This window comes from Chiroxiphia lanceolata, chromosome 7 (genome assembly GCF_009829145.1).
Source record: "Chiroxiphia lanceolata isolate bChiLan1 chromosome 7, bChiLan1.pri, whole genome shotgun sequence".
Taxonomy (NCBI): domain Eukaryota; kingdom Metazoa; phylum Chordata; class Aves; order Passeriformes; family Pipridae; genus Chiroxiphia; species Chiroxiphia lanceolata.
Window position 1 is genome coordinate 12,271,618 of NC_045643.1, and position 14,330 is coordinate 12,285,947.

Below are 14,330 nucleotides of genomic sequence, written 5' to 3' on the forward strand. Positions count from 1 at the left end.
AATTCCTACAGGTCTCTGTACAGTGCCTCAAAAGTTGATCTTCTCATTTAAGAAAATTTACCTGAACAGTAAGAATTGAAATGTGCATACAGAAGACATACAGCACAGGTCAACAGATAGTTTAATACTGTACCCTTAAATATAATTTCCATTTCAATTAGGAAAAGGTAAAAACTAGTAAACAATTGTAGTGTTTCTAAAACAATACATGGCTAATCAAAATTTGTGGCAGAATTCACGTTTTAGCATTATCTGACACATTAACTGAAGTCCAAATCCTGCCAACATTTATGCATTTGGCTTCAGAAAAACCTCATATTGTCAAATTGATGATCATGTAGACATATTTATACTTAAAAGAACACACATCCTTTAAACACAGCAGCTTTAAGAAAATCTGCTAAAACTGATAGTTTTGTGATGTGCTTATCAATAAAGCTTTTATACATCAACATAGTGAATATTAAATATATTCTCACAATTCAAAATAAAGCAAGTATTAGCTCTCAACTTCTATTGCATAGCTGTGTTAGTGAAGATGGTTTTATTTCCCCAACATATTCTTGAAGCCCTTAAAACCAACCTTCTTCTAATACATGGGTAAGCAAAAAAAAAAAAAAAAATTGCAGGAGGAAAAAAGACTTTCCTTTTTTCTCCAGCATATGAAAACCAACCTTACTTTCAGTCATATCCTCCAAAGCTGCAAGTGCTTTAAACCTTCCACTCCAGATCAGCTTTTCAGAAAGAAGTTCACTGAAAAGGATTAGTTCCTCCAGAGAAATCAAGAAAATTCAAGTCTAACTCCTTGACTTCAAAATTCAGGGTTTATTTCAGTGTATAATTTCCAAGAATTAATTCTTTAAAAAGGGTACCAGTGCCTCTCTGTAGCGCACGTGTCTTCTCATTTTACACTGAGTTCTCAATACTAATCTTTGAGGCAGAGTACAGTTTTCCCATTATTACTGTTCTATCTAGTTCTAACAGCAAAGACTTGGCTTTAGACCAGTAGATCTGTTGAGGCTCTTTGAGGTTTCACAATAAGTCTGAGAAAGAGGTCAAATCAGTTTATAGAGTGGATATGGTACCAGTGACAGAGATGTATTTTAGGACAAGGTTACAGAACTAAAAGCAATCTTTGCCTTGAGCTTCATCCTACTGAAGGCACATTTTGCAGAAAACCCTCCTCCACAGTCTCAAGAGAACTAAATGCAGTGCTTCAGGTAGAAAGCTGATATAAATGAGCATATAAAACCAGATTTGGAAGAGGAAAGTGAACAGCTAGAAGCAAAGATAGTCAGGGCAGCAACTAGAGTACCAGCATCAAACCCTGGGGATCTGGATTCAGTTCTCAGCTCCACCTTCAGCTTCCAGAGTGAGCCCAGTAAATTACCACACCCTGTACCTCAATTCTTAGTTTGCAGAAGAGGGATAATAGGAACTTGTCTACAAACAAGAGCGTTATACAAGTTTAAATTAAAGATGATCTGGTAATAATCACAAGGTTGTTTTATTTCTGGTTTTCTGAGGCAGACATATTTGGTATTCTAAAAAAGCAATTGGAGGTGAGTGCAAAGAAGCCATGGTAAACATCACAGTAGCAATCCTTCTTCCCTTAAGAATTGAATTACATAAAATACTTTAAGAAAACCCCATAATCTGATATTTTGTAAACAAAAATTTTAATCTTTAAAAAAATTGCTTAATGTAACTATGTATACAAAAGTATTACTAAATCAGAAACAGGGCACAAACCACAAGCATGAAAGAAAATGCCATTTCTAGCTTTACAGCAAATGCCATAATAAAAGTATTCAAGACCTGCAATTTCTTCCAAGTATGCCAGCACTAAAACGTGTCTTCGACTAAAGCTGGCATTCACAGTGAACTTTATTTACCAAACCGAACAAGTCCTATTTATCTGCAAAAAAGCTGAAGCAGGGAGAGTACAGAAATCTTCTCTCCACACTACTCTGCCCACAACCTGCCATCTCAGCTTTCATATCCAGTAACAAGTTCTCAAACTGACCATTTATGACCTGCAAGTCGCCAGAACATGTAGACCCTCATAACGATGCCCAATGAACCATCGCGACACTTCCATGGCATCCACATTATACGAAATATAGACATTGAAAACCATCTTTTATTTCCTTCCAAGTTTCATTTTCAGTTTAAATTCTGTGCATGAAGTGCAGATCTATGTAACTGTATGTGAATATTCTCTACCAAGAAAAGAAACAGCTACTAGCAGTCACCTGCAAAACAAGCAGATCAAGTATTTTACTAGGGCAAGTAGAAATTTTTTTCATGAGGTATATTTACAGAGCACATTTTTTTTTTTCTGGCTTCAACTTACAGTCACTGGAAAAGCATGCTCTAATTATAACTTTTTATGGTTTTGCTCATTTCCAAACATTTGAAAAGAAAATGCAAGTTGTTTATAAAATTGTTTTTCTGGTTTATTTTAAATGAAGCTGGTACAGACAATGTCCATTCAAAACCCACGTCCCAGGCCAAAAGGTACAGACAAGAGTGTCAAAGTAACACCAGTTGGCTGCTGTGAACATTCTTGCATGAATACCTGCGTGTACTAATTCCTATATGAAGTTAAAATGCTTCTGGGCTCTTCTGGTAAGATTTAAAAATCATTAGGGTTTTCAATTTTATGTCTTCAGCAAAGCCATCTCTGGAGCAAGGAACAGATGACAACAGTTCTAGGTTTTCCATTTCCAACTCGGTAATCTTCTTTGTTGGGCCATCAGCACAATTTAAGCAAAATAGCTCTGAGTTATGGATACACAATTTCTCCACAGTTTAGTTCTCTGAAAAACTTCATCTCGCACTGAAAGTTATAGTCCAAGAGTGAAACAGTCACACATCAAAACTTCAGGGCAGATATGGAAGTCATTAAGAACACTCGCCCACCTGGCAGATCTTACAGCCTTCGTGCCTGAAATGCACGAACCTAGTGAACATACAAATGCATGTGTGTACATGTATTCCTAAAGGGGAGGGCAGAAGGGAAGAGGGAGAGCAAGGTTGCAGCTGGATCACAGAAGTTCAGCACAATGAAAACAGAAACAATAGTGTATAATGAGCACGAGAATTCAAAATACCAGATGCTTGAAAGTAAACTCCCAGAGATGGGGTGCCAGTTTCAGTGTTGAACACCACATTACAAAAGAACTATTATTTAAAAATAAAAAAGGATTAAGAGGGAAGAAAAACAGAAGGATCTAAACTGTTGAGTGACCCCCCGTCTGTTCCTGATAAACTTCAATCACATCTTCCTCCTCCATCCCCAGCTGTGAGAACAGAGAAAAACAGCAACCAATTGTTATAAATTTGGTGTGATGAAATCAGAGCAAGTTCTAGACAAGTCATACAATGTTTTGTTCCTCTGTCCCATCATAATTCAAAGGGGCAAAAAGTCACCATCTCACTAGACAACATTCATGATTTTTAGTCCTTTTCCTCAGGTAAGGACTTAGATATCTGAGTCAAAGCAAAAGCCTTATAGTGAAGTCTAAGCCCAGCTGTGGAGCAGTACACACCAGGCTGGAAGTCACTAGCTTTACCTTTCTCTAAACCCCTCGTTTAGGGGGAACATCTTACTAAATGCACCAGCTGTACAGCCACGTGCATTACATATAGCACACCACTCACAATACAGTGAACACCTACAGCTTGGAACTCAAAGCCTGTTTACAGCTCTTCTTCAGAGAGAGCAACTTGCTCAATTTCACAGTCAACAAGTTGGTTTGATTTTTCAGGTCGTTATTATGAGGGTTTCTTCCTGCTTTGTCACAACAATTGGTGGAAGTCACTGGACAGAAGTAGCTGTTTTCTGTTTATTTACACTTTGATCTAGTAAATGTGAACTAAATACATATTTATTCTAAAGTCACACTGAAGTTCAAGCTCAACAACTGTCAAGTTCCCTTCAGGCTTTTTTTCCCCTCCACTAGCAGGCAGTGACTATACCCTCCCTTCTGAGGCATTAACATGAAGTCTCTTTCTAAACTGCCTGTGGGCCTTACTAAAGATCTTAATTAGCGAAATACAGACTGTATTTGACTAAATACAGTCCAATAAGTTGGCTGTATGTAAAGAAAAATCTTCATTCTGGTTAACAGTCTAGCAGAACAGAGAAACTAGCCAGGTCAGTATTTAGTTTGTCCAGTGAATTATATATATCACACTCCTGCTAAAAGAAACTCACCTCCTTGGGGGTATGATTATCAGTAATTCTCTGACCCTCGAAGAGGAACCTGAGTGAATTCATTGGAACACCCTAAAAAAAAAAAAAAAACAAAACAGATGTACAAGAAAAAAAACCAACTTACTGAAACTTGTATGTGTTTACAAGAGAAGCATTTTAAATTGAAAAAAAACCACACTGAAGTCAAAAAAGAAAGTGTTAGTTCCTGTTACACAGGGAGCTCAGCTATTCTGTTGCACTCGTGTAGACGACAAAGAAGTGACTTAAAGAGCATGAGAGTGCTAAAATGCATGTTTATTCCAGAGTCTCACTGGAGTTCCAGCTCAATGACTTCGAAGTTTCCTTAGCTTTTTTCCCTTGTCTTTATTTATGAAGTATTGACTATACCCTCCCTCCCAAGACATTACACATGGAAGTCTTGTCTTTTTCTGATCTGTGTATCAGTCTTAATAAAGATCCTAAAACAGCAGGAGGAACATGATGTTTACTTCACAAACTCCTACCCTTGCTTTCCCAATCTTCTATGGCTACAGGAAGGAACAGCAACATTTACCACTACCACGTTTTGCAAAAGCTCTGCACTGGGGACATGAAAAGGAGGAGCTGAGGGGGGAGAAAAAGGAACAGCTTTCAAACAGTGAGAAAGGAGCATCCCAAAGGTACATAAAGTTGCAGTATGTCTGCTGCACAGTGTGCCCATGTTCCAGCAGAACACCATACTTCACCTCAATAGGTAGGGCAAACACCTCGTCTTTTCCTTGTCTTTCAAGTTACGAGCAAAACAAATGCAAGTGAAATACGACACGGTTTGTGCATCAATTAGATCTCAAACATTGCTTACAAATAACTAGGCAGACAAATTTCACAGGAAAGGACGGATCTTCACATTGCTTAAACAATCCCTCTGGCCAACTTGGAAGAAATGTTCGTGGTCCCTTGACTAGAGAAAGGGTACTTGACATCAAAAACTGCATTGACTGCTGATGAAGGCAATCACAGACCCTCCAGAATTCAGCCCAGGAGATATAGCTGTGTTCATTCAAACAATTATTTTTTTCCTTAAAAACAAATTCTGCACATGCATTCTCATTAGTCAACAAGACTGCTGCAAGAATTATTTCCAAGACCTTATTTTAAAATTTCAAGTTTTCCAAATGAATCACAATTTTAATCACTTGGATTTGGCTATAAACGTAGCTGGTGTTTGATCTTTTCTTTCCTCCTACTCCAGAAAGACAGCAAAAAAGAACACATTCGACAAAAGAACTCTTCAATGACAAGTTCAACTCATCTTTGAGTATTAAGAAAAAAAAAACCCAAAGTATTATTACTTATGATTATATCTCCTGAAGTGAACTCCAACACACTTATCGAAGAAAAGGCCACATAAGGCATCTATCCCCAAAGCTGAGGGCAAACTAGGCCAGGGCTTCTGAAAATAGCAGCTGTGAATCCACAATATCTGCCACAGAACCTGCAAGTGAAGATATATTTTTGCTCTGTCACAGTTATTACTATTTACCTACACCCACAATTAATATTGCAGATTTAGCTTTAACTTAGGGCCCAATAACTGGTGTTACCTGATTACCATATTAACAGCTGTAACAGTGCCTAAGACTGCTCTCATCCTAAGCTGCAGCATTCTACAGCTTTAAGGGAATTTTAATTACAAACAAAAGATTTTACAGCAACTATAAATGCATTTTAAACATTTTAAAAACATTTTAAAACAAATTCTATGTCTTCTGAGCAGCCACTACATATTTTCAAACAGTAATTTTAACTTACTTCAAACCTCACAAGGGTCTTACATAGGAATACCTTTACTTGTCAAAAGAAATTTAGGAGATCCATTATATTTGTACTGCCAGATACCTCGAAAGTCTTTATTTGAAAGAACAGTGAGAGAAGTGCTTTGGGTTTTTACTTTTTTAAAGGCAGCGTCATTATTTCACAAACCTGTCTTTGACAGTATGATTCTTTGAGTTTCTTGAGGTGTGTTGTCATTTTCACCTTGAAGTGAATTTCACTGCTGTCCTAAGAGCAGAAAAGAAAACAATTAACTCTCCTTGTAGTAAATGCAAACTTGGTTATTTTTAAGTCGTTCATTAAGAAAAATTTATATAAAACTAACATGGAATGCAGTTTAACTATCACCATGCATACCTTGGTGCATCATAACATGAACCTCCAGGATGATCTATCAGTCACTAAATTCATCATGTACTTCCACAGGAAGCTCTTTTTTAAAGAACAGATGGCATAGTATAGCCTTAGGCTCAATATAGAGGTTTTGGATTTAAAAGTACTAAAACCCATACATGGTTCAGTCTGTGCTTCCATCTTTACCCAGCTGATGCACTTCTGAAATACAAACATACATATGCAGGGGACTTCTGCTCTGAGATTACTAAAGAGGCAAGTTAAAGCTTGCACTTCAAAACCTTGTTCAATTAGAGTAATTATCTAGAAGTCAGGATACAGGAAGACTTGGCAACACAACACTAACCTGAGGAGAAATCTTAGGACTCGTTATTCTGTAGTCCTTCCTACCAGCCGTAAGATACGAGTAGCTACAACTGCCAAAATGGCTACAGAGGTAAAACAGACTGCAAGAGGTTCATGTGGGTAACTTTCAGCTTTTGATTGTGTTCTCATCAGTGCTGATAAAGCCAGCAAGAGGTAAGGTAGTTTCTGTTAGTCCTACTTTAAGTCATCCGTCTCCACCCAACAGCAGCAAACAATACTACTCCAACAAACAATCCTAGTTCAGTCATCTGAGCGAGGGGTTCTTTGCACAGAAGGACTTCTGTTCAAGAAAAATCTCAACATTCACATTCCAACACAGCTTGAATACAGACTTATAATCCACCATTCACATCTATCAACACACCAGCCAACAGAATCCTTTTCCTATCTCTCTCCAAGAAAGCTGACTTCATGCCTAATGTACTTCATCAACTCTGGAGACCTGAATTTATCAATTTTGCCACTTATTTCATTCATATCCTCAGGTAACATAATCCCTAAATGCATCAGAAAACCCCACACCAGAGCATAGTAATACACATCACTGGCTATCAAAGTAGTTTATGGCAGTGGAGGATCCACGCTGAAGAACTGAGAGTATAAACTTTCATTTGGTCACTTCCACCATACAAAAACTCACACCTCCCCCAAGTGTCAACAAGCAATTATGTAAAAACTCACCTGCCCAATGACTTTGAGTTTGATGTACTCCCCTTCTTTCTTATCTCCTAAGTCCTCAGCTGAAGGTTTTGCTTCCTGCAACATAAAAAAACATGATCAGTTCAACACTTCATTATTTTCACTGGACAGTACGGCAGCTGTCATCCTTTTTATCGCATGAAATCAGACTACTCAAGGTATTTTATTTCTTTCTCTGTGTGTGCATGAAGATAACAGCAACCTTTCAATATTATGAAAGGTTGTCTGTCTGCCTGTGAAAAGCTTAATTAATGACAGATGAGAAACACTGTAAAGATGGCAAGAGAAAAGAATCATTTGGAAATAAATGACACACGAAAATGTATTATTTTATTTATTGTTATTATTATGTATTATTTTATACTACAAAGTCTTGGACAACAAACTTCAGAAAGAAACACAGGAAGTGTACTAAGAGGCTCAGATATTTGACAGAAAAAAGAACATTGTGAAGAGAGTAAACAGAAAGCACTTGTGACACCCTATCCACTTAGTGACCCATGTACGCATTTTTCAATCTACTGCATCAAAATCTATTGCACTACTTTCAAAAGGATGGTCAGCCACCTTCTTTTCTATGACAACAAAACAACATCAAGCAACAGCTTCCTTCTAGCATGTTTGTTTTAAGACCACAATTCTTAAAAGTTTTAGAAGTTGCACTTCCAAGAAGTATAGTGTTTTGATATCTTTGCAGGATAAGAATTAACTGTACAGACAAGTTTGATTCAACGACTTGAGCATTAAGTCTCATCGAAAGGGAAGCATTATGCACTCTAAGACATGAGTTAAAGACATCAAAGCTTTCGTGTTAGCAGTTGATAGATAAAACAAGTGAGAGATCAGGTACTATTAACCCCATTCCTTGCCTGTCACTACGTATTCTGGGTCAGGCCTTTAGTTATGTTTCACTGCAGCATAAAAGCATTTTACACAGACACTGCCTCAGGTCTAGATGGTGCTCAATGAAAAATTGTTCCCAAGTAGTCAGAAGTGTGGATACCCTGCTGATTGTGTTTCAAATCTTCCTTTCATACTTTATTGCTTAATGTAGTAGCTAAAATAACCAAAATATGTACATGTGCCTACTACAGGCTTTTTCCCAGCCCTAAAGGGACTTTTGGCCAAGTAAACAGAAATATATCTTGTATGGTTAGACTTGGACTTTACGATCAAGTGCCACAAACAAATACTAACCTTCTCTATTAAGTCCATCCAGATAGGTCTCTATCTCCAGATTAAAATGGCAGACAAGCCTTTTTAAGGTTTGGGGGTTTTTTCTCCTTAAAGAGGTTAAACATGCACAACTTCTTTGAACGTTAAGAGTTTGGGGGAGAGCACAGGGCAAGTCTGCAAACACCTTTCCCATCTGTACCAGTCTCAGTCTGGGGTAAAGAACAAGAGGAAGTGCTCTTTGTATCATTTTGACTCAATGCCTCAACCCAGATCCATTGAATTTCTGCAAGGACAAAAAGTATGAGCCAGAGACTCCACCTGGTTTGAATACCTTTTCTTTTTTTAAATACCTACCTGGGCACAACCTGAACTGCTGGGACTGATTTATCACCCTTCAATCTCAAACCCAGAATCTGAACCTGAGCTGTCAAGAAACTAAACACTAGTCTTCAAGCAAGTCACTTCTGAAGCACGAAAGGAGTCTTCATGGTTAACACAGTCACATCAACCGTGTTCCCCACCAAAGTTTTGCCTTTCTAACATACTTGGACTCTAAGCTCATGAGACTATTCGCAGGAATAGAAATACAATGGTTTCCATTCCTGACTAGAAAGAAACAAAAACAAGAACCTGCAACTTTTTCTGATAATTTACACAAACAGCATTTTTAATTAGAGGATTACTAACCTCTATGAATCAGAATGAGATTCAAAGCTCTATAGATCTGAAATCTGTAACTTCAAAACTAGCTCCTGTTTCACTGTCACTGAGAGAGTTTGTAAGAACACACTGTTCCTTTACATGATGTTTCAGGTCACTCGCTGTCTAAGTTTACCTTACAAATTGCATTACCCCAGCAGTAGAGTTATTTGTAGTAGTTATATAACTCTGTGCATTGTAACAGATCTACCTACTTAGATTTCCAACCCAAATCACCCTGTACAGGGTATTACTAATTATCATCGCTACTATGACATTGCCTCTGGCCAACAGGAGTGGGAAACTATGATTCATGTTTGATTCCTACCCTCAAGGAAAGAGGGCTGTAGTACTAAAAACAAACAGGGGAAGCAGCAAACAGAGGGAATTGGAGTCTTCAAGCCATAAAGATGCTCATTTAAAGCCCCAGTAACCTCTCGCTCACCAAATAAGTGCAAAGAGAGCTGTAACTTCAAGAAAAGAGAAATAATATCAAATCAATGCTGACAGTGCCAATAACTAAAGCTTAAAATAGGAGAAAAATATTTTAAATCAGAACACAAGACCCAGCAAGTCTGAAACAGCTCTCTGCAGTTTGTCAGTGAACTACACTGCCATTCAACGGTAAAGGCAACACAAAAACACTAAAGAACAAAGACAGCAAGGAGATTGCAAAGTTGCTAAACTCCAAGAAGTCGTTAAAATCCTGATTCAGCAATTTGCAAACAAGCCTCCAGACTTCTACTTGCCCTGTGAAAGGAAAGAACTGGTGCTTATGAGAAAAGACCACCATACAAACAGACCAGAAACACCACAATGCTCCAACTTCCAACTTGCATTAGATGCTTGAAGTTTTAAAGGATTCATTCCACAATTTTCCTTAACAGCACAAAATAAGGATTCTGGTACTGTCTCACATATATATATACACCAACACTAATTCATGACCCCAAAGAGCACACAAAGTTTCTAGGATGAAACCCTGGTATTGCTATTGCAACTAACGAAACCACAAAACAAACATTGTAAGGCAATATATTTCAAGTTTCCTCCTCCAATTTTCAAAAGTGCTCAGACTTCAATGTCCAAGCCTGAAAAAAAATAAACCACCTATGCTCAGCATTTTAAAGAAAAATTAACAAAAACAAAATGACTGGAGGAATGGACTACAACATACTTCCTAACTGAGCAAGTAAACTCTTACTTTTTTTTATAGGAGTGGAAAAACACAATCGAACTATAGCATTCTTTATTAATAGTACATGAACAGATAAAAATGACAAGATTTAGATTCAATAAAAGCAAAACCAGACTAAGACCCTTGAAGGGAGAGGAAAAAACATTTTTTGATTTTGTTTTGCTTAGATCCCACTAAGCAGCCATATGCTGGGGTGTTTTTTTTTCAAGTCTGTCCTTTTTGCAAGCATTTTTACTTATCATAAAAGTCAATTTCCCATTGGAAATAAAGTAACTAAGTCAAGTATACTTCTTTTAGTATAAACACAAGCCAAAACTATCATAAGTGGTGACAAATGGTGCCCTCTTAACTTAGTTCCAGGGCCAAAAAGAAAGACACTGTAAGGAAGCCACAATTTTGGGTAATCCAGTTATTCCTGTAGGATTGATAAACAGAGGAACGAGATTTACAATGCTCATAACCGTACATCATATTATTACTTAAGCATCTGTTTAGCTCTTGTTGCACAGTCCCCCCAGAGGTGAATGACACAACACCTAACCATGTTTTGCTTATCTATTAAAAACAAACAGCAGGGCCCTTATTCACGGACCTTTAAAACATGTATCCACAAAACTTACGACACACGTGGAATTTTACATACTTCAAGCAGTCCCAGAGACAAAACATGTATGTGTTTTAGCAGAATTTGCCAGGAGAAGGAATTACCTAATGAAAGCTGCTATGTGTTAAAACATGCCTTGGTTCACATATGCAGACAGCTACAGAGCAGGTCACGTGAACACCCGTCTACAAAATGTAGTTCAGAATTTGCCTGGTTTGGGGTTTTTTTTGTTTTGTTTTGTTGAGTTGTTTTGGTTTTGCATGTTTTAACACGCAGTCACTTTCATGTATTTTACCACAGCAGAAACATGTCCTGCTGGGAGCCAGCCATCGCTGTGCTCCCAGCTGCCCTCTCCCAGGCACAGACACAGACAGCAGCACCATCCTCAGCTGCATTGTGCTTCCAAGCCGGGGGCGGGGAGGAAGACCATCAGCACATACAGCTCTGGTTTGTATTCACCGGTCAAAACGTAACGAGGCTGTTCCTCAAAGCAGACACAGTATACACTAAGCTTAGCCTTGTCTCTGGGTACTTTTAATTTCCTGACTGGCACTATTACTATTCTTGACTTCACAGCACTACAAGAAACATTTGTGAGTACTGACATGAATTTTTCCAAAGCCTTAGCGTTATAACAAAGCTAGAAAACACTGTCCTATGACGGCAATACAAAAAAATAAAGCAAAACAGAATACAAATTAAAACCGGAACGCTGTTTTAACTTTCCACCAGCAGGTCATATAGCCTAAAGCAATAGTTGTAAGCAAAGGACTGTATACATGCCAGGCCGAGCAAGCCAGGAACTTGCGGTACAGGTAACTATTTAAGTCTACGACTGGGAAGACAGAATTGACAGGGAAATAACGATGTACATGGAAAGAAGGCAGGACAGAGCCTTGGTGAAGGACGGGGTACTTAATACAGGCGAGCAGCGCTCAGCTAAGAATGCCTGATTTTCTTCTCCCCCTCCCGCCCCCCCCCACTTTCGCATTCCTAGGGCGAACAGAGGACCTGACAAGCTTAGCCTGACCCGCACAAAGCCCGCTCCGGGGGGAGGGCATCCTACCACACACCCGGGAAATAGGAAACGAAAGGAAACAACTGTTGTGCAACACGGCTCACCCCTCGGTGTACTCCCGGGTTCCCAGGGCCGGGGCTGCCCCGGCGGCGATCCCTCTCCGGCCGGACACCGCCCCGGCCCCCGAGTGTCCCCGCCTGGAGCCCGCCCCGTGCTGCTCGCGAAACAGCCCGAGGGAAGGGGAAAGCGGGATTAAAATCAAGGAGAAGGGGAGGCTGAGTTTGTCCGAGGTCGGAGATCGGCATCCACGCACACACACACTCTCCCGAGGGGAACGCTCCCCCCGGCGGCCCCCGGGCGGCCGCGGCCCCGTTTGCCCCGAGCAGGGGCTGCCCCGCGGCCGCAGAGAGGGTGGGGGGGCGCGGGCAGCTCCTCCCGCGCCCCCGGAGCTGCGGGGCCGCCGTCGCCCCCCGTGCGGTCCCCCTGTGGCAGGGGCAGCCGCCTGTACCTGGTCAGACATGGCTCGGCCCCGTGTCGTGCGGCAGGCTCGGCTGGGCCGCTGCAGGCGCTCCGCTCCTTTCTCTGCCCGCAGCGCAAACACAGGGCCGCGGCGGGGCGGGATTTCCTGTGCGCCTGAGCTCACTTCCCGCTCGGGCTCCGCCCGGGACCAGGACCAGGACCGGGACCGAGCCTGGCCTTCCGCGCTCTCAGTGCCGAGTTGCCGCTGCAGCCCCGCGTCTCCCAAAGGATCCCCAGAGAGAAGGAGCCGCCGTTGCTATACAGGCCGCGCGCCGGGGCAGCCTGGCCGTTAGGGCTGCTGGGCCAGGGCCAGAGCAGGCCGCAAAGATGATGAGGGGTCTGGAGCATCTCTCTTACGAGGAGAGACTGCAGGAACTGGACCTGTTTAGTCTAAAGAAGACGGAGAGGGGATTCATTAATATATTTATATTCATAATATAAATATCTGAAAGGCAGGTGCCAAGAGGATGGTGCCCAGTGACAAGTCAAGGAGCAATGGACATAAACTAGAAAAACACAAGAAGTTTTGCCTCAACATGAGGAAGAACTTCTTTACACTGAGGGTGGCAGAGAACTGGAATGGGCTGCCTATAGAGGTTGTGGACTCTCCGTCTCCAGAGATGTTCCAAACACACGTGGATGCATTCTTGTGCCACCTGCTCCAGGTGACCCTGCCTTGGCATGGGGATGGGACTAAATCTCCAAAGGTCCCTTCGAACCCTAACAGTTTGTGATGCTGTGATTCTGGGAAGTCACATAACCCTTCCCATAACAGCAGATCTTGGAGAAAAAGTCCCTGTCGTTACACCTACCTCTAATACCTTGCTAAGGCTTTTACCAAGAGAGAATATTTCACAGCAAAACTCATCTATTTAGGCACAGGTTCCTTTTGGTTTAATCATCACAACCATGCAAGCAATAGGATCTGCACGTATTAAGCAAATCTGCACCCAGGAAGTTGCATTTGTACAAACTTACAGTGATAAACCCCACTGACCCAGAACAGGTGTCCTGCTTTACATGGGCACAGCACAGCTGTTTAGAGGTCTGCACAAGAAGCAACAACTGCACCTAAACAGATTACATTTAGACTGCAAGCTGCTTGGATTATAGCATGTAGTAGTAATGACCCCTTCACAACAACTAATGCAACTCCTTCATGGCATTGCTGCTGGAATAGGCATGTGCTTAGATCTAATGGCCAGCTAGAAAAAAAGCCACTTGTGAGAACTGTAAAAATAACATGAATCTAAAATAAATGGATCAAGAGAAGTTAGCTCCACTGAAACAGGAGATTATTATCGCGATGCTACTAAATGGGGTTTTAACTTTACCAGCTACTTTTGGGAAAGGGTAAGAAATTGCTCTGGGCAGAGCACATTCATCAACACAAGCATTTCAGTGCTCTGTGTGCCATGTTCTTTTGCAAAAACACCAAACACCAAAGCAGCTGCACTCTGTGCCTGCATTGCTGCATTTCACTAACTGAATGCAGAGTTCCAAACACAGCTACGCCAAGGGATGCACTTCTACTCACCAGTGAAACGCTCAGTATCTAGTCTCATGGACGTTAGTTTTAATCACAACTGTTAAAACAATTCAGAATTAACAGGAGAGGCAAAAAAAAATAAATAAAGAGAACCAAAACAGATGCTATACAGAG

At 40.6% G+C, this 14,330-nt stretch overlaps 1 protein-coding gene across 1 annotated transcript; it reads right to left on the reverse strand.

Moving 5' to 3' along the window:
- Positions 1-2,251: 2,251 nt before the first annotated feature.
- Positions 2,252-12,910, reverse strand: SUMO1 (small ubiquitin like modifier 1). Its single transcript, XM_032692646.1, has 5 exons — positions 12,657-12,910; positions 7,436-7,510; positions 6,185-6,262; positions 4,223-4,294; positions 2,252-3,305 (listed from the first exon to the last, which is right to left on the reverse strand). Exons 1-5 carry the CDS (start codon positions 12,666-12,668, stop codon positions 3,237-3,239), a joined length of 306 nt encoding a protein of 101 aa, XP_032548537.1. The 5' UTR covers positions 12,669-12,910; the 3' UTR covers positions 2,252-3,236.
- Positions 12,911-14,330: the final 1,420 nt, after the last annotated feature.

Coding starts and splice junctions, on each gene's coding strand:
- SUMO1 (XM_032692646.1), bottom strand. Junction 6,263..7,435: donor AACTCAAAGTCATTGGGCAG/GTGAGTTTTTAC, acceptor TTCTGCTCTTAG/GACAGCAGTGAAATTCACTT. Junction 3,306..4,222: donor ATAATCATACCCCCAAGGAG/GTGAGTTTCTTT, acceptor CTGTTCTCACAG/CTGGGGATGGAGGAGGAAGA.